Here is a 27,489-nt window from a genome sequence, read left to right as displayed (position 1 = left end):
ATTTCAGCAGCATTGAAGCTCCCCAAGGACACAGTGGCCTCCATCATTCTTAAGTGGAAGAAGTTTAGAACCACCCGGCCTCTTCCTAGAGCTGGCCACCCGGCCAAACTGAGCAAAAGGGGGAGAAGGGCCTTGGTCAGGGAGGTGACCAAGAACCCTATGGTCACTCTGAGAGAGCTCTAGAGTTCCTCTGTGGAGATGGGAGAACCTTCCAGAAGAACAACCATCTCTGCTGCTCTCCACCAATCAGACCTTTCTGATAGTGGCCGGACGAAAGTCACTCCTCAGTAAAAGGTACCATCCATACAGTGAAGCATGGTGGTGGAAGCATCATGCTGTGGGGATGGACTGGGAGACTAGTCAGGATTGAGGTAAAGATGAGCAGAGAAAAGTACAGAGAGATCCTTGATGAAAACCTGCTTCAGAGTGCTCAGGACCTCAGACTGGGGCGAAGGTTCACCTTGCAATTGTACTTGCAAAACACCAGTCTCAATGTTAACAGTGAAGAGTCGACTCCGGGATGCTGGCCTTCTAGGCAGTGTTCCTCTGTACAGTGTCTGTGTTCTTTTGCCAATCTTAATATTTTATTTTTATTGGCCAGTCTGAGATATGGCTTTTTCTTAGCAACTCTGCCTAGAAGGCCAGCATCCCGGAGTCGCCTCTTCACTGTTAACGTTGAGACTGGTGTTTTTGACGGTACTATTTAATGAAGCTGCCAGTTATGGGCTTGTGAGGCGTCTGTTTCTCAAACTACACACTCTAATGCACTTGTCCTCTTGCTCAGTTGTGCACCGGGGCCTCCCACTCCTCTTTCTATTCTGGTTAGAGCCAGTTTGCGCTGTTCTGTGCAAGGAGTAGTACACAGCGTTGTATGACATACATTTCTCACATGGAATAGCCTTCATTTCTCAGAACAAGAATAGACTGACGAGTTTCAGAAGAAAGGTCTTTGTTTCTGGCCATTTTGAGCCTGTAATCGAACCCACAAATGTTGATGCTCCAGATACTCAACTCGTCTAAAGAAGGACAGTTTTATTGCTTCTTTAATCAGCACAACAGTTTTCAGCTGTGCTAACATAATTGCAAAAGGGTTTTCTAATGATCAATTAGCCTTTTAAAATGATCAACTTGGATTAGCTAACAGAACGTGCCATTGGAATACAGGAGTGTTGGTTTTTGATAATGGGCCTCTGTACGCCTATGTAGATATTCCATTAAAAATCTGCCGTTTCCAGCTACAATAGACAATTTGAGTTTGTGACTGTTTTCTATTTGTGCTATCTGAGAATCTGCTTCATAATGCTACTTCATATTGCTGTGTGTGTGTGTGTGTGTGTGTGTGTGTGTGTGTGTGTGTGTGTGTGTGTGTGTGTGTGTGTGTGTGTGTGTGTGTGTGTGTGTGTGTGTGTGTGTGTGTGTGTGTGTGTGTGTGTGTGTGTGTGTGTGAACTAGAACTTCAAAGGCAAATACAATTTTCTGAAATGACTACGACACAATTATACATAAAAAAGTAATAATAGGATATTAGCAGTTCTTAAGGTGCTATGCAACCATGTCAAATGAAAATAACATGATTGGAGTGTTTCCATGAAGTAGCCTTCATGAAAATGAGTCTGCATCCCAAATGGCACCATTTTCCCTATTTGGAGCCCATATGGTTCTGGTCAAAAGTAGTGTACTATGTAGGAAATATGGTGCCATTTGGAGTACAACCTGAGTGTTTGGAATTGGCACAATATAATTCCAATTAAGTGAATTCATGGTAAGCTTAAAACACCCATTACCATCATAAGGGGTAGTTTTCTTAGGGTCTTTTCTTCTTAACTGTTTGACAACAGAACAGAACAAAATATATGTTTTCACATACAGTATATTGGCACTGGTATGGAACTGGATTTAATAATTTATTGAGGTTAAAAAAACGCTGAATTTACCCTTTACGTAACGAACCTGTCTGACATGAGGAGCCATAACGTAATTATCCTCACTTCACCTTCAATGTTAATCAATTAACAACATTCTCTATGATTGTTGGTTTAATTTTAACACGAATAGAGATGACTGTGACTTTAAGCTCTGCTTGCCTGGCATACCGCAGAACTCCAAACTAGACCATAGATACATGTTAAAATACAGTAATGGCTCATAGCAGTGTGTTACTCCACTCTTTCAAATGAACACAAAATGGTTCTTATAACAGAGTGAAGTGTATCCGTAAAGTAGCCTCCCATCAATGAAAAATAATGGTTGGAATTGGCACATTTTAATTCAAATAAATTGGATCGGCGTTTGAGGATAGCTTGTTACAGACTGAACCTTTCTGACATAAGAGGAGTCAAATATGTTCTCTATTGACAAGCATAGAGATGAGGGTGATTTACACCTCAGGGGCCTTATGTATCAAGCGTCTTACAGAAGGAGTGCTGATTTAGGATCAGTTTTGCATTTAGATGGCAATTAATATGACTATATGTACAATTCTAAGATGTACAATCTTAGAAAAAAAACATTTTTGGTTGCAAATATAACCCTTTTAGTTCCAGATAGAATCCTTTTGGGTTCCATGTAGAACCCGTTCTACAGATGGTTCTACAGGGAACCAAAAGGGGCTCTACCTGGAACCAAAAATGATTATCCTATGGGAACAGCCAAAGAACTCTTTTGGAACACTTTTTTTAAGAGTGTAGATTGAAACTCCTCTGAGGACTTGACACATATGGCCCCTATTTGGGTGGCATACAGTGGAGTGGTCTCACCACGAGACCGCCATGCAGTCTGGCTTCCTTCCTGTCCATTCTCCAGACAGACACAATCAACCCCTTGCTTGACCGGGCCAGCTAAGGTATAATTAGGACCTGATTTCAGGTCAGGTTACAGCATCGGCTAGACAAAGAACACAGATAGGGGAGGGGGTTTTAAGCTTCCCTTAAGGTACATTGGCAACCAAACAAATACATTTCCAGATACATTTTTGGTTATAGCATTAGCTAGACAATGAACACTGACAGAGCGTTTTTAATAGATTCCTTAGGATACAGTACATTGGCAACCTAACAAATAAATTCCAGGTGTCCTCCATTTTTTCGATAGACAGAATAATAGTGTTGTGTTATGTTACAGTGTCTTCCATTGTATCTTGAGGAACAAGGCTGGACATTCCATGCTAGGGACAGTACAAGACATCCTCAGCATGCTCTGAGAGATACACCATGAATAGAGCACATCCTACAATTGTTAATTCCACATTGGTCTGATTCAACATTTTGTACTGCCATGAGATTTAAAAAAACCACAAGAAAACGTTAGTAACATTCAAAGAACGTTGTACATTTTTTTTTAAAAACATGTACGTTCCGTTGTCAGCATCTTGTTAAGTGTGATACCTGATCTTAATGAGTGCTTGTTTCCTTTGAAATGGGATATGTTTGAAAAGACCAAAATGAACAGCTTTGAGTTAAAGAAACATGGCATGCTAGCTTCATCTTGGTGGCACAGTGAACTAATTCCATGGATAGAGAGGTGAAGAGCATAGGTTTGAATCTCACTGATGCCTTGCCACAACAAAAAAAGGAATGTGATTGCATGATTAATGCCTAAGAAAATAAATGTGTCCGATCTGTGGAGTTCAAAACAGTTAACCCAAATTAAGCTACCAGTGTTGTTAAAAGTCTTATTAAAACATGTTCTCAAAACATTATTTAATTACTTTCAAATAACCCATAATTTATGTTCTCAGAACGTTCATAAAACCTCACAGAACCTCCTTGCAACTTAAAAATGAACATTCCCAGAACTGGCTAAATGTTCACTTCCAATCTCAGAACGTTTAAAAATGGTTTTAATCGCCAGGAAATGTATGGCTTCATTCCCAGAACCAATGGGAATCCAAAAACATACAGTTGAAGTCGGAAGTTTACATGCACCTTAGCCAAATACATTTAAACTCAGTTTTTCCCAATTGCTGACATCCAAGTAAAACTTCCCTGTCTTAGGTCAATTAGGATCACAACTTTATTTTAAGAATCTGCAATGTTAGTAGAGAATGATTTATTTTAAATTTGATTTATTTTCTCACATTCCCAGTGGGTCAGAAGTTTACATACATTCAATTAGTTTTTGGTAGCATTGCCTTTAAATTGTTTAACTTGGGTCAAACATTTCAGGTAGCCTTCCACAATAAGTTGGGGGAATTTTGTCCCATTCCTCCTGACAGAGCTGGTGTAACTGAGTCAGGTTTGTAGGCTATTTGCTCGCACACGCTTTTTCAGTTCTGTCCACCAATTTTCTATAGGGTTGAGGTCAGCGCTTTGTGATGGCCACTCCAATACCTTGACTTGTTGTCCTTAAGCCATTTTTCCACAACTTTGGAAGTATGGGGTCATTGTCCATTTGGAAGACCCATTTGCGACCAAGCTTTAACTTCCTGATTGACGTCTTGACATGTTGCTTCAATATATCCACATCATTTTCCACCTCATGATGCCATCTATTTTGTGAAGTGCACCAGTCCCTCCTGCAGCAAAGCACCTCCACAACATGATGCTGCCATTTGGGATGGTGTTCTTTTTTTAACCTTTATTTAACTAGGCAAGTCAGTTAAGAACAAATTCTTATTTTCAGTGACGGCCTAGGAACAGTGGGTTAACTGCCTGTTCAGGAGCAGAACGACAGATTTGTCAGCTCGGGGATTTGAACTTGCAACCTTCCGGTTACTAGTCCAACGCTCTAACCACTAGGCTACCCTGCAAGCCTACCCCTTTTTCCTCCAAACATAACAATGGTCGTTATGGCTAAACAGTTTTATTTTTGTTTAATCAGACCAGAGGACATTTCTCCAAAATGTATGATCTCTGTCCCCATGTGCAGTTGCAAACCTTAGTCTGGCTTTTTTATGGCGGTTTTAGAACAGTGGCTTCTTCCTTACTGAGCGGCCTTTCAGGTTATGTCGATAAGGACTCGTTTTACTGTGGATATAGATAATTTTGTACCTGTTTCCTCCAGCATCTTCACAAGGTCCTTTGCTGTTCTTCTGGGATTGATTTGCACTTTTCGCACCAAAGTACGTTCATCTCTAGGAGACAGAACGTGTCTCCTTCCTGAGCGGTATGACGGCTGCGTGGTCCCATGGTGTTTATACTTGAATACTATTGTTTGTACAGATGAACGTGGTACCTTCAGGCGTTTGGAAATTGCTCCCAAAGAATCAGACTTGTGGAGGTCTACAATTTTTTTTCTGAGGTCTTGGCTGATTTATTTTGATTTTCCCATGATGTCAAGCAAAGAGGCACTGAGTTTGAAGGTAGGCCTTGAAATACATCCACAGGTACACCTCCAATAGACTCGAATAATGTCCATTAGCCTATCAGAAGCTTCTAAAGCCATGGCATAATTTTCTGGAATTTTTCAGCTGTTTAAAAGCACAGGCAACTTAGTGTAAGCAAACTTCTGACCCACTGGAATTGTGAAACAGTGAATTATAAGTGAAATAATCTGTCTGTAAACAATTGTTGGAAAAAGGACTTGTGTCATGCACCACGTAGATGTACTAACCGACTTGCCAAAACTATAGTTTGTTACCAAGAAATTTGTGGAGTGGTTGAAAATTAATTTTAATGACTCCAACCTAAGTGTATGTAAACTTCTGACTTCAGCTGTACATTTGCACTATGCTGATGTAACCAAATGTGCTATCTGGGACTAGAGAAAATACAACTGTGGAGTGTAGAGTTTATTTTTAGCCTGGAAAGGTCAATTGAGGGTCTAATTCAGATTTGACGAAATCTATGACTTTTTTTTTACATGTTTTGAGTCAAGCACTTCTCAGTAGTTGGTAATTAGATTTAGGCTACCTTATGCAGGTGTGTAAAGAGGTTTGTGGGTGTGGCTCCCTTGCATGCACTGAATACATTTAATTCCACCACAGAAAACACACCCATGTGGTGATCTACCAATTTGATCAGGGAGTTTTTGTTCAATTTGCTTTTCTGTTCATTTATCTTAATTAAGCATCCCTTTAAATACTGTGTACCTTTAATTAGACTTTGATTGACACAAGACTAAAATATAGATTATGACGAATGTGTTCAGAATATGGAAAAATAGCCATGAAAACGTATGCATATTCGTCTCCATTTCAGAACCCATGGGTAGATAAAAAAAATCTCTGATTTGACATGTTATTTATGTTTAGGGATTAATCATTAATCCTACTTCATGGTTAAACAGTGTTGGACAGCCTTTAAGCACAAACAAAAAAAGGTGGTTTGATTCTTTACAAAAGTGACCTCATTCAGTTAGTCAATTGTAATGTTGGAAGTAGTGTACAATATAATCATAATATGGAGAACATTATACATTTGTATGACATAATAAATATACCCATATTTCCCTCACTGATCATGGAACTGTGTGATGACAATGACCACGTCTTGTGCCATGCTTCAAGTTCAAACGAATGGTTTGCGCTCCATAATGATTTAGTAAGTTTAGTAAGCCTGCATGTCCCAACTTATTTTTACTACAATTTGTAATTGGCCTTCATTAAATATTATCCACTATCACTTGACCTTCCTGCAAAAACAAACAACAAGGACGTGACAGTGTTTACAGAGGAAACCAATAAAGGTAGGCTAAATCAAACGATGTAATGGAACGATACCAATGTAGGGTAAACTACCAACTGAAGGGAACTAACACTAAAATGTCATACGTGGTTATTACTTTTGGTCGGAACTAATAATGGCTAATGATACTTAACATATAGCCTACCAATGAAAAGAAACAGGAAAAGTCAGGACATATGTTTTTAACATTCTGGAGAGCAGAAAGTTTCAATTAGGCGCTAAACATTTCGCTTGCGTCTCCAAATATAATCCCTGCAAGTAATAAGGCCACACAATTAAAATGATGCATAACAGCACAGCATTTCATACTTCACTGTGGTAAATTGGCATAAATAACCTGTCATGTTGATATGCTTTTAAGTTTCCAGCCATATGACTGGTTTCACATTGGTCTCCTGTAATAATATGGTCAAATATATCTAAAACAATTGTAATCTAGCCCTTATCAAAACAAATTACTAATTCACCTAGCTCTTATCAATAGCTCTTATGAATTTATAAATTACAGTGCATGGATAATACTGTTATTTCTATTAGAAAAAATACAGTAGCCCAGTTTTTCCACTTGGAACTGACAGGTTCCCTCAACCTTATTCATGGTTTCCTTGCCTGTGAATGTGATAGAATTATTGGGGAATTAAGTCAAGGTCAGAATAGGGGAATCTGTAGGCACACCTCTGCCACGCCTTCATTTCTGTGACTTCCACTCCAAATGCGTAGCTGGCTGGCACATGCGTTTCCCCATACTTAAGTTCAAGGTTAGAATGTGAGCAGAGAGAAAAGTGTGTGAGGTCTTACAATATTCGATGATTACATTTCTCAAAAACAGGTTATAGGCTACATGTGCACAACCAAGTCAGAACAGTAGGCGTAATTAAGAGGTGAAAATAGACCAAATTATTAGGGTGAGGCACATGGGCTACTAACAGCTTACTTTACAACATACACTTAGTATTACTTTCTTAGCTAGAGTATACATATCTCCCTGGCATATTACATCATTTATGCAGCAGCATACAAGACATTTTTGGACTCACCATTCATTGTTAAATTTGCGATTTCAACTTGTTGTGTAATGTTTATGTCTAATGTCCGATGAGCAACGCTATGTTTTATCTATAATTTATCATCATTATTTATCTTCATATGACAAGGATTCAAAAGGATTTGCCAGTTGATTGTCGATTTGATTAATGATGATGACTGCAAGTATGATGTTGACATGATCAGTCCAATGAAAGCTACTATAGATATAACGTGATTTGACATCATTTTATCTATGGCCAATGACCTTGAGCCTTCTTGGATGGGCACTTCTAATGTAACTCTATGGCAGCACCCAAAGGGCTTGAATTTTCGAAGTATATCCTTAGACTTGGCAGTGATGTAGTGTCCCCATGAGTGACAGAACACTGAGCCAATCACGGTGCAACTTTTCTGCTGGCTTGCCCCACCACCACAGAAAGCACTGAGCTAGGCTGAAGCACCTGCATAATGGAGCTGCCTCACACAAGAAAACAAAAAAGAGACCATGTTTATTAACTTAATGATATACATATATATATATATATTACATTGTTTGCAAACTGATATGTGACATGTATTAATGCCAAGATAACGTCCAAAACATTTTAATTTTATGTTATTCTAAAAATGTGGGGCTCCACTTGTATCTTTCATGCGTAAACTATTGATAACACATTTCATTTTTTCTTTCTGTCAAAACAAACAATAAATGCCCTGTATTAATTATAGGTTGGAAAATGATATACTGTTGCTTGCCATAGCCATCTAGTGACGGCTGTGAGTTTCTTAGCCACGTCTTAGTTGGGACAGAAGTGGTAACAATAAGAATGCCGGACACATTGCGCATGGGCAGAGAGAGGGTCCCAGCTTGCACAACTCAGTATGCTGTGCTTAAAGCACCGCATTATACCTCATACATGCTACAAAGACATCAAGGGATGTGGATAGCAAAAGCCCACCTAGAAAAAGATCTGTGCGCACTAGTTGCTGTGCATCACGTTGGAAAGGCTGTCATTATAATATGGTAAGTAAATTAATATTAATTATATTATCTTAATGTTCGAATTTTTAGCATGATTAGTAAGTATGATTAAAATTATTATTAGTAAGATTATGGTGATTATTATAATTAGTATATTATTAGTAGCCTATTAATATGGTTGATATTGATTGATTGCTGAATTGATTAGTCTAGTAATTGCACATATCATACATGTATTTATTCATTTATCCATGTTGATCTTTTTGCCACTGACTTGTAAAATGTAGGCTTATTTTTATTTGTATTTACCTAGAACATATCTCCCAGAGTCTACGCCTAATTGGGACACCTTACTATTGGATTTTACTTTGCCTTTGATAAGCCTACCGTCCAAGAGACAAACATGTAAACAGAACAAAACATCTTAATAAACTTTGCAATAATGGGAAATTATAAACAAATGAACAAGGAACAGATGAGGAGCCAACCAGTCACTTCACCGATGTCTGGTACTGGATAATAAGCAGTGTTTTTAGGCTCCAGGTGAAACACACTATGCAAACAGAGCGACGGAGCATCGTATAGTTCCAACATATTCGTTTCACAAAAGTACATAGAACTACGTAGAAAACGGAGCTTGTGTAAGGTGGTGAGTTTACGCATGAATGATGGAGGACCTTCTGCGAGACCAAGACTTGTGGGCAATTATAAATGATTCATGGACCAACTCGAGTCGCGGTGGAAACGAGACCAGTACTGGGAACCAGTCCATCGTGAACCCCTTGAAGCGGAACGAGGAGGTGGCCAAAGTGGAGGTGACCGTTCTTGTCCTAGTTCTGCTGCTCGCGATGGTCGGTAACATTTGCGTCCTTTTGGCTATCCATACGAGCAAGCACAGCCACTCTCGGATGTATTACTTCATGAAACACCTCAGTATTGCGGACCTGGTGGTGGCAATCTTTCAGGTCCTCCCGCAGCTTATATGGGACATTACATTCCGCTTCTACGGGCCGGACTTACTGTGCAGGCTGGTGAAGTACCTACAGGTTGTCGGGATGTTCGGGTCGACCTACATGCTTGTTCTAATGTCCATAGACAGATGCTTGGCGATATGTCAGCCGCTTCGCTCTCTGCACAAGAGGAAGGACCGTTTTTATGTGATTGCCTCTTGGATGCTTAGTCTGATTTTCAGTACCCCTCAAGTGTATATATTTTCGTTGAGGGAGGTGGGCAACGGAGTTTATGACTGTTGGGGAGACTTCGTGCAGCCCTGGGGCGCCAAGGCGTACATTACATGGATTAGTCTTACAATCTACATAATTCCAGTGGCTATCCTAAGTCTTTGCTATGGCCTGATAAGTTTTAAAATATGGCAAAACTTTAAAATGAAAACCAGACGGGATCAGTGTATGTCTCTGACGCCGCGGGAGTACAAAGGCGCAGCGCTCTCTCGAGTGAGCAGCGTGAAGCTCATATCAAAAGCGAAGATCCGAACTGTCAAAATGACTTTTGTCATAGTCCTAGCTTATATTGTTTGCTGGACTCCTTTTTTCTTCGTACAAATGTGGTCGGCATGGGATCCTGCTGCACCCAGAGAAGGTAATTGTAAAGAGCTTTATGCATGAATTACACAGTGCTTTATTATGCATGGATGGGTTTATCAGGAGCACGTATAAACATAGCAATACTGCATAATGTAGATCAATTGTTGGCTCCATAAGCAGGGTTGTGCTGTTGGATCGCAGGAGAGCGGCGCTCCCTCACCTTTTTCAATTTGAGGTATACACAGAGCTGGTAAAACTATTTCTGGAAAATTAATTCTGATTAATTACCACAAGAATGTCATGAAAAATAATAGAATGACAAACTACATGGCGGTCTAGAGGTAGGTAAATTGTGGTTTCTTCCCTGTCTTCTCTCTGGCAGTGACAAGAATTATGAATAACTATTGGATATATCTATGCACTGCAGAGGCCTTGATTTTGTCTGCCTTGATTTTCAAAAAACTCCACGGACCACATCTTGCGCGGTGGAACCCAGCACATTATGTGACCACTTGGTTACATGACACCGTTCTGCCGAGGACACCCAAACCAGAAAGGCTACCGCAAAGCCTAAGGAGCCTGACCCTCTCTGGGAGTTGCTGTAGCCCTGCTTGGCACATTTCGCCTATTGGCTATTGGTTGAGACCCAGGCCCGTTCGGGTTAAACGGGTTAAATGTGTCCAAAACAAAACTAATATTTCTTACATCTCCTAGATATAGGACAGACACTTCAAAACCTTATTCCTTATGATTTCTTTTTTTACTATCTTTTTTACCATTTACTGCATAAATGTGTTATTCAATGTGTTTCCATGGGCTATAGCAATAAAGGCCAAGTAAAGGTTTTTGTTATACCTAAAGGGGTCCTAAATTTCAAAATCAAACAGCTAAATTATGATGGAGGCCACTGGGTACTCTCGAGCGGCTAGATGTTCTTTACCATTCGGCCATCAGATTTGCCACCAATGCTCCTTATAGGAAATATCACTGCACTCTATACTCCTCTGTAAACTGGTAATCTCTGTATACCCGTCACTGGTTGACGCCTATTTATAAATCCCTCTTAGGCCTCACTCCCCCCTATCTGAGGTAACTACTGCTGCCCTCATCCTCCACATACAACACCTGTTCTGCCAGTCACATTCCTTTATAGGTCCCCAAAGCACACACATCCCTGGGTCACTCCTCTTTTCAGTTCGCTGCAGCTAGTGACCGGAACGAGCTGCAACAAACACTCAAACTGAACAGCTTCATCTCAATCTCTTCATTCAAAGACTCAATCATGGACACTCTTACAGACAGTTGTGGCTGCTTTGTGTGATGTATTGTTGTCTCTACCTTCTTGCCCTCTGTGCTGTTGTCTGTGTCCAATAATGTTTGTACCATGTTTTGTGCTGCTGCCATGTTGTGTTGCTACCACGCTGTGCTGTCATGTTGCTTCCTTGCTATGTTGTTGTCGTAGGTCTCTCTTTATGTAGTGTTTTCTCTCTTGTTGTGATGTGTGTTTTGTCCTATATTTATATTGTATTTATTTTTTATTTTCATCCCAGGCCACTGTTCTCATGCGCCAAAACTCAACAGAGCACACCAGGATATATATACAGTGCATTGCGAAAGTATTCGGCCCCCTTGAACTTTGCGACCTTTTGCCACATTTCAGGCTTCAAACATAAAGATATAAAACTGTATTTTTTTGTGAAGAATCAACAACAAGTGGGACACAATCATGAAGTGGAACGACATTTATTGGATATTTCAAACTTTTTTAACAAATCAAAAACTGAAAAATTGGGCGTGCAAAATTATTCAGCCCCTTTACTTTCAGTGCAACAAACTCTCTCCAGAAGTTCAGTGAGAATCTCTGAATGATCCAATGTTGACATAAATGACTAATGATGATAAATACAATCCACCTGTGTGTAATCAAGTCTCCGTATAAATGCACCTGCACTGTGGTAGTCTCAGAGGTCCGTTAAAAGCGCAGAGAGCATCATGAAGAACAAGGAACACACCAGGCAGGTCCGAGATACTGTTGTGAAGAAGTTTAAAGCCGGATTTGGATACAAAAAGATTTCCCAAGCTTTAAACATCCCAAGGAGCACTGTGCAAGCGATAATATTGAAATGGAAGGAGTATCAGACCACTGCAAATCTACCAAGACCTGGCCGTCCCTCTAAACTTTCAGCTCATACAAGGAGAAGACTGATCAGAGATGCAGCCAAGAGGCCCATGATCACTCTGGATTAACTGCAGAGATCTACAGCTGAGGTGGGAGACTCTGTCCATAGGACAACAATCAGTCGTATATTGCACAAATCTGGCCTTTATGGAAGAGTGGCAAGAAGAAAGCCATTTCTTAAAGATATCCATAAAAAGTGTTGTTTAAAGTTTGCCACAAGCCACCTGGGAGACACACCAAACATGTGGAAGAAGGTGCTCTAGTCAGATGAAACCAAAATTGAACTTTTTGGCAACAATGCAAGACGTTATGTTTGGCGTAAAAGCAACACAGCTCATCACCCTGAACACACCATCCCCACTGTCAAACATGGTGGTGGCAGCATCATGGTTTGGGCCTGCTTTTCTTCAGCAGGGACAGGGAAGATGGTTAAAATTGATGGGAAGATGGATGGAGCCAAATACAGGACCATTCTGGAAGAAAACCTTATGGAGTCTGCAAAAGACCTGAGACTGGGACGGAGATTTGTCTTCCAACAAGACAATGATCCAAAACATAAAGCAAAATCTACAATGGAATGGTTCAAAAATAAACATATCCAGGTGTTAGAATGGCCAAGTCAAAGTCCAGACCTGAATCCAATCGAGCATCTGTGGAAAGAACTGAAAACTGCTGTTCACAAATGCTCTCCATCCAACCTCACTGAGCTCGAGCTGTTTTGCAAGGAATGGGAAAAAATGTCAGTCTCTCGATGTGCAAAACTGATAGAGACATACCCCAAGCGACTTACAGCTGTAATCGCAGCAAAAGGTGGCGCTACAAAGTATTAACTTAAGGGGGCTGAATAATTTTGCACGCCCAATTTTTCAGTTTTTGATTTGTTAAAAAAGTTTGAAATATCCAATAAATGTCGTTCCACTTCATGATTGTGTCCCACTTGTTGTTGATTCTTCACAAAACAATACAGTTTTATATCTTTATGTTTGAAGCCTGAAATGTGGCAAAAGGTCGCAAAGTTCAAGGGGGCCGAATACTTTCGCAATGCACTGTATATATATAGTTTTTTAACACCATCTGCTATAATTTGCTCACAAAACAGTAATTCAAGAAAATCAAAATGCATAAGCCTATTCCCATGATGCAGTTTCATCAGTAAAACATGAAGAATTCACAATTGACAGTGATGATTACAATTAGGTATGCCTAAATTGGGGTTTGAGGGTATTAAACATTGAAAATGTCTTGACACAATAATGTGTGGGCTTAGCCAGATGTTGCAACTGTAGAGTGCATATTATGCATATTCTATATAATAATAGGCTATACAAAAAATATATATCTGTCGGTACAAACTTTGAGTGAGGAAATTATAATGTTTTACACTTTATTTTGCGCTTCCACACCTAAGAAAATAGCACCACGTCACTGTCCATCAGCCTGGTCTCATAGAGTAGACGTAACATAGTATATGTCAATCTGGGACACTCAAATTAGTGTGATATGTTACATTTGATATGGTTACTTAAGACAGAAGTTTTACAGTAGACTTAAACAAATCTACTTTGAAATAAAGTATACACCTCACACACATGGTTATGGGAATAAAAAAAGAAGACCCATGTACCATGTCAAATATTCAGTTGAAATGTATTCCATTTGAGTTTTTATCCCAATATTACACTTCATATACAACACAGAAAACGGAAATATAAACAAACCCATTTGACATAGAAACACTGGATTTTCAGCGTTTAAAAAAATGAATGTTTATTGAATATTAAATTATGAAATATATTAATAACATTCCACCCATGAGGCCACTAGAGGGAAATTTGGTCATTTGACTGCAGGAACTATGGCAAAAACGAAAGTATGGTGATTGGGCGGGTGTATAAGGCAAACATCTAGCAACCCAAAGGTTGCGTATTTGATTCTTATCACGGACAAGTTTAGCATTTGCTACTTTGAAACTACTTAGCATGTTAGCTGGGCCGTTCAAGAATATAGGGAAGGGTACCGAAAACATTTCTGCATCATTGAAGGTCCCCAAGAACACAGTGGCCTCCATCATTCTAAAATGGAAGAAGTTTGGAACCACCAAAACTCTTCCTAGAGCTGGCTACCCGGCCAAATGGAGCAATTGGGGGAGAAAGCCATTGTCAAAGAGGTGACCAAGAACCCGATGGTCACACTGACAGAGCTCCAGAGTTCCTATGTGGTGATGGCAGAACCTTTCAGAAGGACAACCATCTCTGCAGCACTCCACCAATCAGGACTTTTTGGTAGAGCGGCCAAACGGAAGCCACTCTTCAGTAAAAGGCACAACAGCCCACTTGGAGTTTGCCAAAAGGCATCTAAAGGACTCTCAGACCATCAGAAACAAGATTCTCTGGTCTGATGAAACCAGGATTGAACTCTTTGGCTTGAATGCCAAGCGTCTCATCTGGAGGAAACCTGGCACCATCCCTATGGTGAAGCATGGTGGTGGCAGCGTCATGCTGTGTGGATGTTTTTCAGCGGCAGGGACTGAGAGACTAGTCACGATCGAGGGAAAGATGAACGGAGCAAAGTACAGAGTGATCCTTGATGAAAACCTGCTCCAGAGCACTCAGGATCTCAGACTGGGGCAAAGGTTCACCTTCCAACAGGACAACAACCTTAAGCACACCTCCAAGACAACGCAGGCGTGGGTTCAGGACAAGCATCTGAATGTTCTTGAAGGGCCCAACCAGAGCCCAGACTTGAACCCAATCTAACCTTTAAGTTTGCAGTGACACATCCATAACCTGAGCGGAAACCAGATTGCATACCAGAGAGAATACTATAGACATCAAAAAAGCCAGTCAGTTGATTATTGACACGTTTTTCCAACAGTTTTGATAAACAGGGCAAAATAGAAATAGGCCTATAACTGTCACGGCTGGCTGAAGGACTGGACCAAGGTGCAGCATGGTAAGCGTACATTTTCTCTTTATTAAAAAACTTCCCACAAAACAGGAGGGGAAAAGGGTACCTAAGTATGGTTCTCAATCAGAGACAACGATAGACAGCTGCCTCTGATTGAGAACCACACCCGGCCAAACACATAGAAATAGAAAATCATAGAACACAGACTGCCCACCCAAATCACACCCTGACCAAACCAAAATAGAGACATAAAACGCTCTCTACGGTCAGGGCGTGACAATAACAGTTAGGATCGGCTTGATCTCCCTCTTTAAAAAAATGCCGAACCGTGGCTGCCATCCAAGCAATGGGAACCTCCCCAGAGAGAAGAGGCAGGTTAAAAAGGTTGGAGATAGGCTTGGCGATTACAATGACAGCAACCTTAAAGAAGAAAGGGTATAAACCATCTGACCCATATTTTTTTGGGGGGTCAAGGTTAAGGAGCTCCTTTAGCACCTCAGACTCAGTGACAGCCTGCAGTGAGAAACTTTGTAGAGGGGCAGGGGGAAAAGAGGGAAGAGCATCAGGGCTAGTGACATTAGAAGGGGTGGGAGATAAACATTTGGACAGGCAAGGAGGCATGTCTGAGTCAAATAGAAATCCTGACTTAATGAAGTGGTGATTAAAAAGCTCAAGCATGTGCTTCTTGTCAGTAACAACTACATCAACAATTACAAGGGACATGGGCAGCTGTGAGGGGGAGGGTTTATTCTCAGAGTGGATCAAGCTGATTCTATACCAATTTACAGAGGCCAGGTCATGAAGGAAGGCTTACTATTTCAAGTTATTTAGCAAGTGTCTATGACACATCAGGACAGGTCGTTTCACTGAGCAGCATTACAAACACAGGCTGTTAAACGGTGATCACTAAGGTCATTACAGAAAACATCCGACTGATACCTATCAGGATTATTTGTGAGGAGAACATTGATGTGAGTAGTCTTTTCTGGGTGTTTGGAGTCATATCTTGTGGGGTTGGTAATAATCTGAGAAAGATTTAGTAAATCCCATTGCTTTAGGACTTGGTCAGGTGGTTTAAGCATGTCCCCGCTTAGGTCATCTAGCAGGACGGATTCAGACAGTGTAAGGGGCCAGGAGTGTACTAACTGGACAGTTCTCTAAGTGTGATAGGACCAGGAATTGAATCACCGGATTCAGAATGTTAGATGTTACATACCTCTGGTATGCTCTGACGCCTTGTAGTTTTGTTTTTTTCACTCACAAATGAGTCCTGATTGAACCCTCTGTAGGACCTTCGGTAGATTACTTTAGGGCCAGACTTTGGTATTTTAATTTTCCTAGTGAGTGCAATCAAGTTATGATCACTACAACCTAGTGCCACTGATACAGCTTTAGAACAATGTTCAGCCATGTTAGTAAAAATGTGATCGATTCAAGTTGACGATGTGATACCGGACCTATTAGTGAACGTTCTGGTTGGTAATGTCACGACTTCCACCGAAGGTGGCTCCTCTTCCTGTTTGGGGCGTCGCTCGGCGGTCGTCATCGCCGGTCTACTAGCTGCCACCGATCCTTTTTCCTTTTCTTTTGGTTATGTTTGTTTTGTGTTTCACCTGGTTTCATTTTGGTTAATATGGGGGGTGTTTAATCTCACCATTTCCGTTGGGTTTTTGTGCGGGATTGTTTTCGTTTGACTGTCAGTGAGTTTTGCGTTGCATTTTCTTTAGTTCATTTTTAACAGGTGGTTTTTCCCTGGACTGTGTCTGAGTGTGGTTTTGTGGCTACTGTTGTAGTACGGTGTCCTGTTATTTTGTACTTGTTTAAATAAACAACCTTTTCCTTCAGAACTTGTTTCTCCTGCGCCTGACTCCACACCCACGTCTCCTTGGGAAGATCTGACAGGTAATGCCATAACTTGCGTCAGGTTATATACATTGGCAACATAAATACGTTTCTTTCTCATTGGACAGTTGGTGTTACAAAAAAAATCTATATTCATAGCTCCCTGTCTATTGCTCCTCTTAACTCCTAGGGAGGGAGGGTGAACAATCAGTTTGTCAATCCTCAAGTATGCTATGTCACCTTGTTCTCTTACAGCCTTCATGGCTGGTATTAGTTAGTTTCTTCTTTGACAGACTGCATAGAGAAATCCTAATTTAAGGCATTTGGCTTTTTCAAGGACTGCAATCCTTGAACCTGATGAATCTCACTAAAAATAGCCTGGGTCTGGTTTTATTGGCATCACCAGTGCCCCCTGGTTTTCCCAGACCAATGAGCATGTTCCAGATCAATCTGTTGATCCAATTGTAGCTCTTCAGAAAACTGCTTTCGAACTATGATATTTATGTGTCTGTAACTTTCTCACTCATCATTATTCACAAAGATTGTGAAATAATATTGGTCTTTTAAATTGTTCCTGTTCTGACCCTTCATGTGATATGCTATAGGCCGAGTGTCAAGGCTCAGGAGTAGACCCAAGTGCAGACAGCTTTGAAATAACAAAAGTTTATTACAAAAACAGGGGGGCAGGCAAACAACATATCACGGGCAGGCAGAGGTCAGTAGGGGCGGCAGGGTAGCCTAGTGGTTAGAGCGTTGGACTAGTAACCGGAAGGTTGCGAGTTCAAACCCCCGAGCTGACAAGGTACAAATCTGTCGTTCTGCCCCTGAACAGGCAGTTAACCCACTGTTCCCAGGCCGTCATTGAAAATAAGAATTTGTTCTTAACTGACTTGCCTGGCTAAATAAAGGTAAAATAAATAAAAAAAATAAAAAAAGTAGTCCAGAGCAGAGTCCAAAAGGTACACAACGGCAAGCAGGCTTCAGGGCATTTAGAGGTCAGTAATCCAGGGTGGTATGGCAAGGTACAGAACGACAGGCAGGCTCAGGGTCAGGGCAGGCAGAATGGTCAAAACCGGAAAAGCTAGAAAACAGGAACTGGAGCCAGACAGGAGCACCGGAAAAACCTCTGGTATGCTTGACGAAACAAAGCAAACTGGCAACAGACAAACAGAGAACGCATGTATAAGTACACTGGGGAAAATGGGGAAGATGGGCGACACCTGGAGGGGGGTGGAGACAAGCACAAAGACAGGTGAAACAGATCAGGGTGACACCAGAATAAATGGTTGTGAAAGCCAATTATTGTTATTATATGCCTTATTCTTATCATATTATGTACTTCCTGATACATTTTGATGACAATATGATGAATGTTGTATATAATCCTATCGCTATGACCACGAAAAGGTTTGAATGAGACTATTCCCCTAACCTTATTCTTTCAATAAAGTTTTTGTTTCATTAAAATTGTATTACTTGTTTATGTATTTCCTTATCATATGTATGACATATGCAGACTTGTGTTTAATATAAGAAAAGTGCTTGATCAAGGAACATACAGAAAAATGCCATCGGTCACTAAAACAGCTGTAAGTTGTTCTCAGTAAAAGGTATTTATATTCTGATTGCAAATGTTCAAACCTTCCAAACCAAGGAAGACTCAATATGCTTAAGGTTTTTCTCTATCTTCATTAGAAAGTTGTGTAAATGTCAGTTGTTTAGGAAAAAAGCATACACTTTAATATATATAAAACACTTTCACAGGTGTTATTACTTGACTGATTACAATTTGATTGACGGTATGTCATCATTTGAAAGGGCTGTTTGTCAGCTTTCAAAATGTGTATTATGTTTTCATATATGGTTTTACACCAGCAAATTATACTCATTAATGCACACGGCGGTCATGATCCATGATCTAAAATTAGTGTTAGCCACCTATCCACCTAGCTACTGTTAGCCACAACAAATGGTAATTCTTTACATATAAAACGTTTTGCAAATTTGTAACATATTGTATGAATTGAAATTGGTAAACATATTGTACGAATTGAAATTGGTAAAAATATCATACAAATTGTAATTTGTAACATATCATACAAAATGGATGATGGACATCCACAAATGAATACATACCATATGAAATGTAACATGTCATACCAATTGGACTGTCTATTTACTCTACCCCTGAGTCCAGGTTGGCTCCATACATTATGCACACACATATGCTATGTAGAGTGAAAAAAGTGAAAGAACCCCCTCTAGTGTGCCCGGCAAAATTAAGCGTAATTGCAAAACAAGTAAGGGAGGCATGGAGAGTGACATGAGCTGTTATCCTCCTGTTTTTTAATTTAGTTTTAGTAGTTGGGAATTAGTTGGGGAATGTCTTGTGTTAGACATATTGTGCTCTTGTCTCTCTCCTGGTGCTATTTGTCCAGTGGTGTGTATCCAAGGAAAGCCAGACATCGACTCTCTCTGTGTTTCACAATTCTCCTTCAATTTGGAAGAGGCTGAATGCATCTCACCGGAGAAAGCATCCAAGCGAAACAGCGCCCTTCTGTCGCTGTATGTGTTGCCCATCTATCTGATGCTCTCTGGTCAAAAAGAGAATGCCATTTTTGCTGCCGGTAGCATTGATTAATACCATTTTCAAAATAATAGCCAATCAGCGTTGAGCTAAACTGAGCAAGCCCAAATGTGAATGGTCCTGGCGCACCAAAAAAAAGGGAAGCCCGTTTGGATTTGGCTTCAGGCCAAACACACAGTAGTGGTGCGTTGGTAAAATCATTGGGTAAGCCCAGACATAAAATAAGCCATATTACAACCTATGTGTTGTGATAATTGTGTTGTTTGCTCCTGTTAGTTCATATGCCTTTCCACCGTGATATTATATAGGCCTGAGGCCCAAAATAATTTCAACCACACCTTGGTTACATCACAAAACCGGAGAGCAAACTATGTCCAGTGAAGTCACAAAACTGGAGCGCAAACTATGTCCAGTGAAGTCACAAAACCGGAGAGCAAACTCTGTCCTGTGAAGTCACAAAACTGGAGAGCAAACTCTGTCCTGTGAAGTCCACAAAGCATATTGCATGTAAAAACAAACAGTTACATTACCTACAGCATGGTCAAGCCAGTTAATGTTGCTGACTTTTTCAGACAACGAAACAACTATTGATTTAGAACCACAGAGAGTAACTGCAACACACAAAGAAAACAGGAGCAGCCTCACTATTCCAGCTCCATTTCAACTTCAACATTTCAACATCATCAAGTCACCTATGCTTAGTCTAATACAGTGACAAATAAAAAAATAAAAACTTGTTTTTGAACTATATTTTTGGCAAGTCAGTTAGGACATCTACTTTGTGCATGACACAAGTCACTTTTCAAACAATTGTTTACAGACAGATATTTTCACTAATACTTCACTGTATCACTATTCCAGTGGGTCAGAAGTTTACAATACAGACTGTGCCTTTAAACAGCTTGAAAAATTCATTTAAATGATGTCACGGCTTTGGAAGCTTCTGTTAGGCTAATTGACATAATTTGAGTCAATTGGAGGTATACCTGTGGATGTATTTCAAGGCCTACCTTCAAACTCAGTGCCTCTTTGTTTGACATCATGGGGAAATCAAAAGAAATCAGCCAAGACCTCAGAAAAAAAATTGTAGACCTACACACGTCTGGATCATCCTTGGGAGCAATTTCCAAATGCCTGAAGGTACCACGTTCATCTGTGAAAACAATAGTACGCAAGTATAAACACCATGGGACCACGCAGCCGCCATACCGCTCAGGAAGGAGAAGCTTTCTATCTCCAGGAGATGAACGTACTTCGGTGCGAAAAGTGCAAATGAATCCCAGAACAATAGCAAAAGACCTTGTGAAGATGCTGGAGGAAACAGGTACAAAAGTATCTATATCACAGTAAAACGAGTCCTATATCGACATAACCTGAAAGGTCGCTCAGCAAGGAAGAAGCCACCAGCCTCCAATGACCATCGTTATGTTTGGAAGAAAAAGGGGAAGCTTGCAAGCCGAAGAACATCATCCCAACCGTGAAGCACGGGGGTGGCAGCATCATATTGTGTGGTGCTTTGCTGCAGGAGGGACTGGTGCACTTCACAAAATAGATGGCATCATGAGGAAGGAAAATTATGTTATAAAATGATGTGTATATATAATTTTTTTTGTTTTTTTTATTTATTTTACCCCTTTTTCGTGGTATCCAATTGTTTTTTAGTAGCTACTATCTTGTCTCATCGCTACAACTCCCGTATGGGCTTGGGAGAGACAAAGTTTGAAAGTCATGCATCCTCTGATACACAACCCAACCAAGCCGCACTGCTTCTTAACACAGTGCGCATCCAACCCGGAAGCCAGCCGCACCAATGTGTCGGAGGAAACACCATGCACCTGGCAACCTTGTACCTGTTTCCTCCAGCATCTTCACAAGGTCCTTTGCTATTGTTCTGTGATTCTTTTTGCACTTTTTGCACCGATTTCTGAAACCTTGCTCCGTTTCCTGAAACTATTAAACACAAAACCTCATCTTCAAGCACTATTTACATAACCTCTGACTCCTCTTGCAAAATGAAACATTTGCCTCAAAACAGTTTTACCTGTGTTCAAAATCAAACACTGCTCTCAAATCATAAGCAAAGTGATCAAAATGATATACACTCTCAAGCAGTCAGTAAACAATACACAGAAAAATAGAAAACACATTGTTCAAAACATATAATTCTCGGGGAGAAGTACATTTTTAATCAAAATAAATATTCATATTTTCCATCATTGTCCTTTGATGATCTCACATCATTTGAAACAGGTTAAATCAATTTTGAGTGGTTGTGTTCAATCAATGACATATGTTCTCTATTTGTATTTGATTGTTGCCACTTGTGTTTACCAGTATGGATGACATGTGCATTAGAGTGCAGAATGTGTTTTGAGAATGAGAACATGTTTAGAGTTTTGCTGAAAAGTCTAAGTGAGAGCTGCAAATTGTGTTTTATCATGTAAAATGGTTTAAGGTATTGACAACAGACTGCATAATTAGCTAAATGAGTCCAGGCAACTGAGAACTTTGTTCAGGCAATGGGCTTTAGTGTTTTAGCAATTGAGAAAAACTGTAAGACATGGGTACATGCATGTCGTTCCATGCTGAATTATAATTGACACCTGGCTGTTCAGCTCCCAACTGTACTATCAGATTGTCAGTTCATTGAGTCCTATTCATAGAAATATACACTCTTAGAAAAAATAGTTATTTGGCTGTCCCCATAGGAGAACCATTTTTGGTTCCATGTAAGAACCCTCTGTGGAAAACGGTTCTCGGTGGAACCAAAATGGTTCTACCTGGAATCAAAAACGGTTCTTCAAAGGGTTCTCCTATGGGGAGAGTAATTTAGGCATTCTATTTCTCGAGTTGTACTGAGAATTAGGTACTGCTGCAATCTTCTTTAGGATCAAATCACTTCAATACCAGATATAGTTTTACTTTGAGGCCTTGTGTCCTATATGTCTTTATAGCCTAAAGTATATTCAACAGTCTGTAAAATGAAGGAGAGGCTATGGAGAGAAAGAGAGAGAAAGAGAGAGAGAGACAGGAAGAGAGAGAAAGAGAGAGAGAGCGAGAGAGAGAGAAGCTGTCACCAGGTCTCATCTTCAACCCAGGCTCTGATCATAACTCATGCAGACAGGGAGTGGGGGGGAAGATGTACACACTCACTTTATCACCCTCACATACAGTACTGTATAGAGAATGGAAAACTGCCATTATTCTTTCTATAATTCCTTTGCTTATTTAGGTGTTATATACATTATATGCTTAGGAAACTAAAGAGTTGAAAGTTCTCTGATGATGGTGGATTAAATTGCAAGCCCACTTGATGCATTTGCTAGGGTCCATTATTATGTTATTTATTATTAATTAACTGCATCCAATTTCATACATGTATGTACAGTTTCCCCCAGAGACCAAAAATGATTTATTACTTGCTGATCTTTTCATGAATTAAATAACACTCACTTCATCAGACTAGTTTATTGGTACGTACAACAGCTTACTGGTACATACAGTGCCTTCAGAAAGTATTCAGACCCCTTGACTTTTTCCACATTTTGTTACGTTACAGCCTTATTCTAAAAAGGATTAAAGAAAACTTTTTCCTCAGCAATCTACACACAATACCTCATAATGACTGTCACGCCCTGGTCGAAGTATTTTGTGTTTATCTTCATTTATTTGTTCAGGCCAGGGTGTGGCATGGGTTTTTTTATGTGGGGTGTTTTGTCTTGGGATTTTCGTACGAATTGGGATTGTGGCTTAGTGGGGTTTTCTAGGTAAGTCTATGGCTGTCTAGAGTGGTTCTCAATCAGAGGCAGGTGTTTATCGTTGTCTCTGATTGGGAACCATATTTAGGCAGCCATATTCTTTGAGTGTTTCGTGGGTGATTGTTCCTGTCTCTGTGTTTGTTGTCACCAGATAGGCTGTATAGGTTTTCACGTTACGTTTGTTGTTTTTGTATTGTTCGTGTTTATTCTTCATTAAACATGTATCAAAAATACCACGCTGCATTTTGGTCCAACTCTCCTTCACCCGAAGAAAGCCGTAACAATGACGAAGCAAAAACTTGTTTTTAGACATTTTTGCTAATTAACAAAAAATAAAAAACAGAAAAACAGCCTCTAAAAAGGGAAATGGCGACAGTCACTTGTTTTGTTCTTGATTATGATTGATTTGTTTGATTGATTAATTGATAAATAAAAAAATAAAAAACAGAAATACATTAAGCCTCTGAAAATGGAAATGGCGACAGTGACTTGTTTATTCTTGATTATGATTTATAACTATTCAGACCATTTGCTATGAGACTCGAAATTGAACTCAAGTGCATCCTGTTCCCATTGATCATCCTTGAGATGTTTCGAAAACTTGATTGGAGTCCACCTGTGGTAAATTCAATTGATTGGAAATTATTTGGAAAGGCACACACCTGTCTATATAAGGTCCCACAGTTGACAGTGCATATCAGAGCAAAAACCAAGCCATGAGTTCAAAGGAATTGTCCATAGAGCTTTGAGACAGGATTGTGTTGAGGCACAGATCTTGGGAAGTGTACCAAAACATTTCTGCAGCATTGAAGGTCCCTAAGAACACAGTGGCCTCCATCATTCTTAAATGGAAGAAGTTTGGAACCACCTGGAATCTTCCTAGAGCTGGCTACCCAGCCTAACTGAACAATCGGGGGAGAAGGGCCTTAGTCAGGGAGGTGACCAAGAACCCGATAGTCACTCTGAGAGAGCGCTAGAGTTCTTCTGTGGAGATGGGAGAAACTTCCAGAAGGACAACCATATCTGCTGCTCTCCACCAATCAGACCTTTATGGTAGAGTGGCCAGACGGAAGCCACTCCTCAGTAAACGCACGACAGCCCACTTGGAGTTTGCCAAAGGTACCTAAAGACTCTCAGACAATAAGAAAGAAGATTCTCTGGTCTGATGAAACCAAGATTGAACTCTTTGGCCTGAATGCCAAGTGTCATGTCTGGAGGAAATCTGGCACCATCTCTAAGGTGAGGCATGCTGGTGGCAGCATAAATGCTTTGGGGATGTTTTCAGCGGCAGGGACTGGGAGACTAGTCAGGATCGAGGGAAAGATTAACAGATTAAAGTACAGAGAGATCCTTGATGAAAACCTGCTCCAGAGCGCTCAGGACATCAGACTGGGGCGAAGCTTCACCTTACAACAAGACAACAACCCTGAGCAAACAGCCAAGACAACACAGGAGTGGCTTCGGGACAAGTCTCTGAATGTCCTTGAGTGGCCTAGCCAGAGCCCGGACTTGAACCCATTGAACATCTCTGAAGAGAATTAAAAAAAATAGCTGTGCAGCAACACTCCCCATCCAACGTGACAGAGCTTGAGAGGATCTGCAGAGAAGAATTGGAGAAACTCCTCAAATACAGGTGTGCCAAGCTTGTAGCTTCATACCCAAGAAGACTTGAGGCTATAATTGCTGACAAAGGGGCTTCAACAAAGTCCTGTCTGAATACTTATGTAAATGTGATATTTCAATTTTTGCTTTGTCATTATGGGGTATTGTGTGTAGATTGATGAGGGGGAAAAAACTATTGAATCAAATTTAAAATAAGGATGTAACGTAATAGCATTTGGAAAAAGTCAACGAGTCTGAATACTTTCCGAATGCTCTGTACAATTGAAGGCAATAGACAACTTCTCTGATAGGAAACGGCCTATGTTGCATCGATATTAGTCAAAATTGACTACAAAGTGTAAATAGGATAATTTTGGTCATAAATTCAGTCTCATCCAAAACAGAGATTTGTTAGTGAGTTTATCATGATTTACTTTTGAGGGTTGGGTTTTGATTTTGACAATGCTCACTTGTCCACTTAGGGATGCAAAGCTGCATTGATTGTGCTTTTTCCATTCCTGCCGCAGAACACAGACAGTGAGATAGACCTGGCCATCAGAGCAGAGGATCTGACTTTCTTTACATACGACATTATGTTGAATATGTTTTAACTTATAAATACTGCACCAAACTTGAGGAAGTAGTACTGGCTTTGTTCCTATGGTGTCTCATGGGGGACAAACATCAGTAACTGCCACATCGAACCACATCCCCCAAGACTGAATTGAAATTAGCCTTTTCTTTTTTGTCCATCAACCGTCATGGTTCCATCTATATCTCTGTTCCCATATGGCAGTGGGGATTTCCCTTTCCTTTCCTCCATTCCACCAATATGTAAGACACACCACAGCCAGGCCAGGGATCACTATGATTTGTTGATTTGTTTTGTTCTAGAAAGCCAGCTACATTCACTCTAAGAGTGGAGGTGTTTTCAGCTGCTGCTCTCCGAAGGAGATTAAAGGGTCCCACTGTTCAGCAAGAATAGGAGCAAGACAAGACAGCCTGATGGCTGATGGGACATTGGCTGATTGGGACATAGGACAGATGCAGGCCCAATTCATGGTCGGACAGTAGGCCAGAGACTTTTAATATGTGGAAATGTAAATGTGCAACGTGTGCTAACTTTACGGTTTTCTGTACTGCATGTAATATATTGTGTGTTTGTGTATTTGTATGCTGACGTCACAAAATAAATGTCCATGTAAATGGACAATAAAATATACATCATATCATACTATATCTAAGAAGAGCAGAGGCATATGGAAGGAGAGAGAGAGAGAGAGCTAGAGAGAGATGGTGGAAGTTCTATCTCAAACCTATGCCAATTCTGTTCACTTTAAACTCATTTAGTGAAATGTCAGATCGCCAGTAGGGATTCATCTAATGGCTTCAAAGGTCACAGTACATACACACACTGTCCTTCCCGCATCAGTGTCTTATTGAGTTTTTTTTTTCCCACACTAAACATTGCTTCGTTGGGTACCCAAATTCATTGGGTACTACATTCATGTAGTGCAAGAAGAATGGTGTTTTTGACTTAAACCGGAACTCCGGTTACCGGGTTTGGTTAAACAGTGCCCCAGATGCCAGGAGAGAATAATGTCAGATTATAGTTTGCTGTTTGTGAATTACAAGATGATGATTGTTGTGGATGAATGCCTGCCAAAATATAGCAGTTTATCAAAAACAGATTGTTGTTGCTCCTTCAAGATTGGAAGTTTGAATGCACATCAAAATTGACAATCAAGCAATAGCAATTGCTATGACCTACGGTGCAAAGATTGCACTGTAACGATTTGCAGTCAAGGCAACAAGTATATATTTCGACAAGGAGAAATATTTGTACTTTCTATACTGTAGTTACCATATTGTGTTTTGCATTGGTAAAAGCTGTGATAGACTTATCGTATCTACAATGCATATTGAAAGTTGTCGGCAGTTGAAAATTGACTTCAATATCTCTTTCCTTCTCTCTCTCTAACCTAGATGTGGCGTTTATCATTGCCATGTTACTGGCCAGCCTGAACAGCTGCTGTAACCCGTGGATCTATATGTTCTTCGCTGGCCACCTGTTTCACGACCTGATGAGGTGCTTTGTCTGCTGCTCCCCACAGTACCTGAAGGCCTCACGGTGCGGAGGATTTGACCACCAGCAGAGCCGCAGGAGCATTTCCACCTACGTCGTCAAGGACCATAGCAGTCAGAGGAGCGTCACTCAGACCTCCAGCACATGAGGAGTGAGGACCATGGAGGAGATGAGTTGGGGTGGGACAGGTTCTCCCTACCCCCGAAAGCCATTCTTTATACCAGTCAGAGGAGCATCACACAGCCCTTCAGTTCATAAGGACCATGGGAACACCAGAAGAGGCCTGGTGTGAGGTACTCTCTAACCTTCAATGACCTTCTCCATCACACAGACTCTAGAGGAGTACCATGAGA

General features: G+C 40.5%; 1 protein-coding gene across 1 annotated transcript; it reads left to right on the top strand.

Annotated features, from left to right (window-relative positions):
• Window positions 1-9,296: 9,296 nt before the first annotated feature.
• On the top strand, window positions 9,297-27,284 carry LOC139414402 (isotocin receptor-like). The gene is made up of 2 exons (XM_071162315.1): window positions 9,297-10,230; window positions 27,037-27,284. The coding sequence occupies exons 1-2, from the start codon at window positions 9,297-9,299 to the stop codon at window positions 27,282-27,284; spliced, it is 1,182 nt and encodes a 393-aa protein (XP_071018416.1).
• The last annotated feature ends 205 nt before the right edge of the window (window positions 27,285-27,489 follow it).

Source organism: Oncorhynchus clarkii, chromosome 7, assembly GCF_045791955.1.
Source record: "Oncorhynchus clarkii lewisi isolate Uvic-CL-2024 chromosome 7, UVic_Ocla_1.0, whole genome shotgun sequence".
In the NCBI taxonomy this organism is placed as follows: domain Eukaryota; kingdom Metazoa; phylum Chordata; class Actinopteri; order Salmoniformes; family Salmonidae; genus Oncorhynchus; species Oncorhynchus clarkii.
This window is presented reverse-complemented; position numbering and strand designations above follow the sequence as displayed.

Excerpts from the sequence above, each read along its gene's own strand:
- LOC139414402 (XM_071162315.1), top strand. The coding sequence starts at position 9,297 with ATGATGGAGGACCTTCTGCGAGACCAAGACTTGTGGGCAATTATAAAT. Across the intron at positions 10,231-27,036 it reads TCCTGCTGCACCCAGAGAAG|ATGTGGCGTTTATCATTGCC; the intron begins GTAATTGTAAAG and ends TCTCTAACCTAG.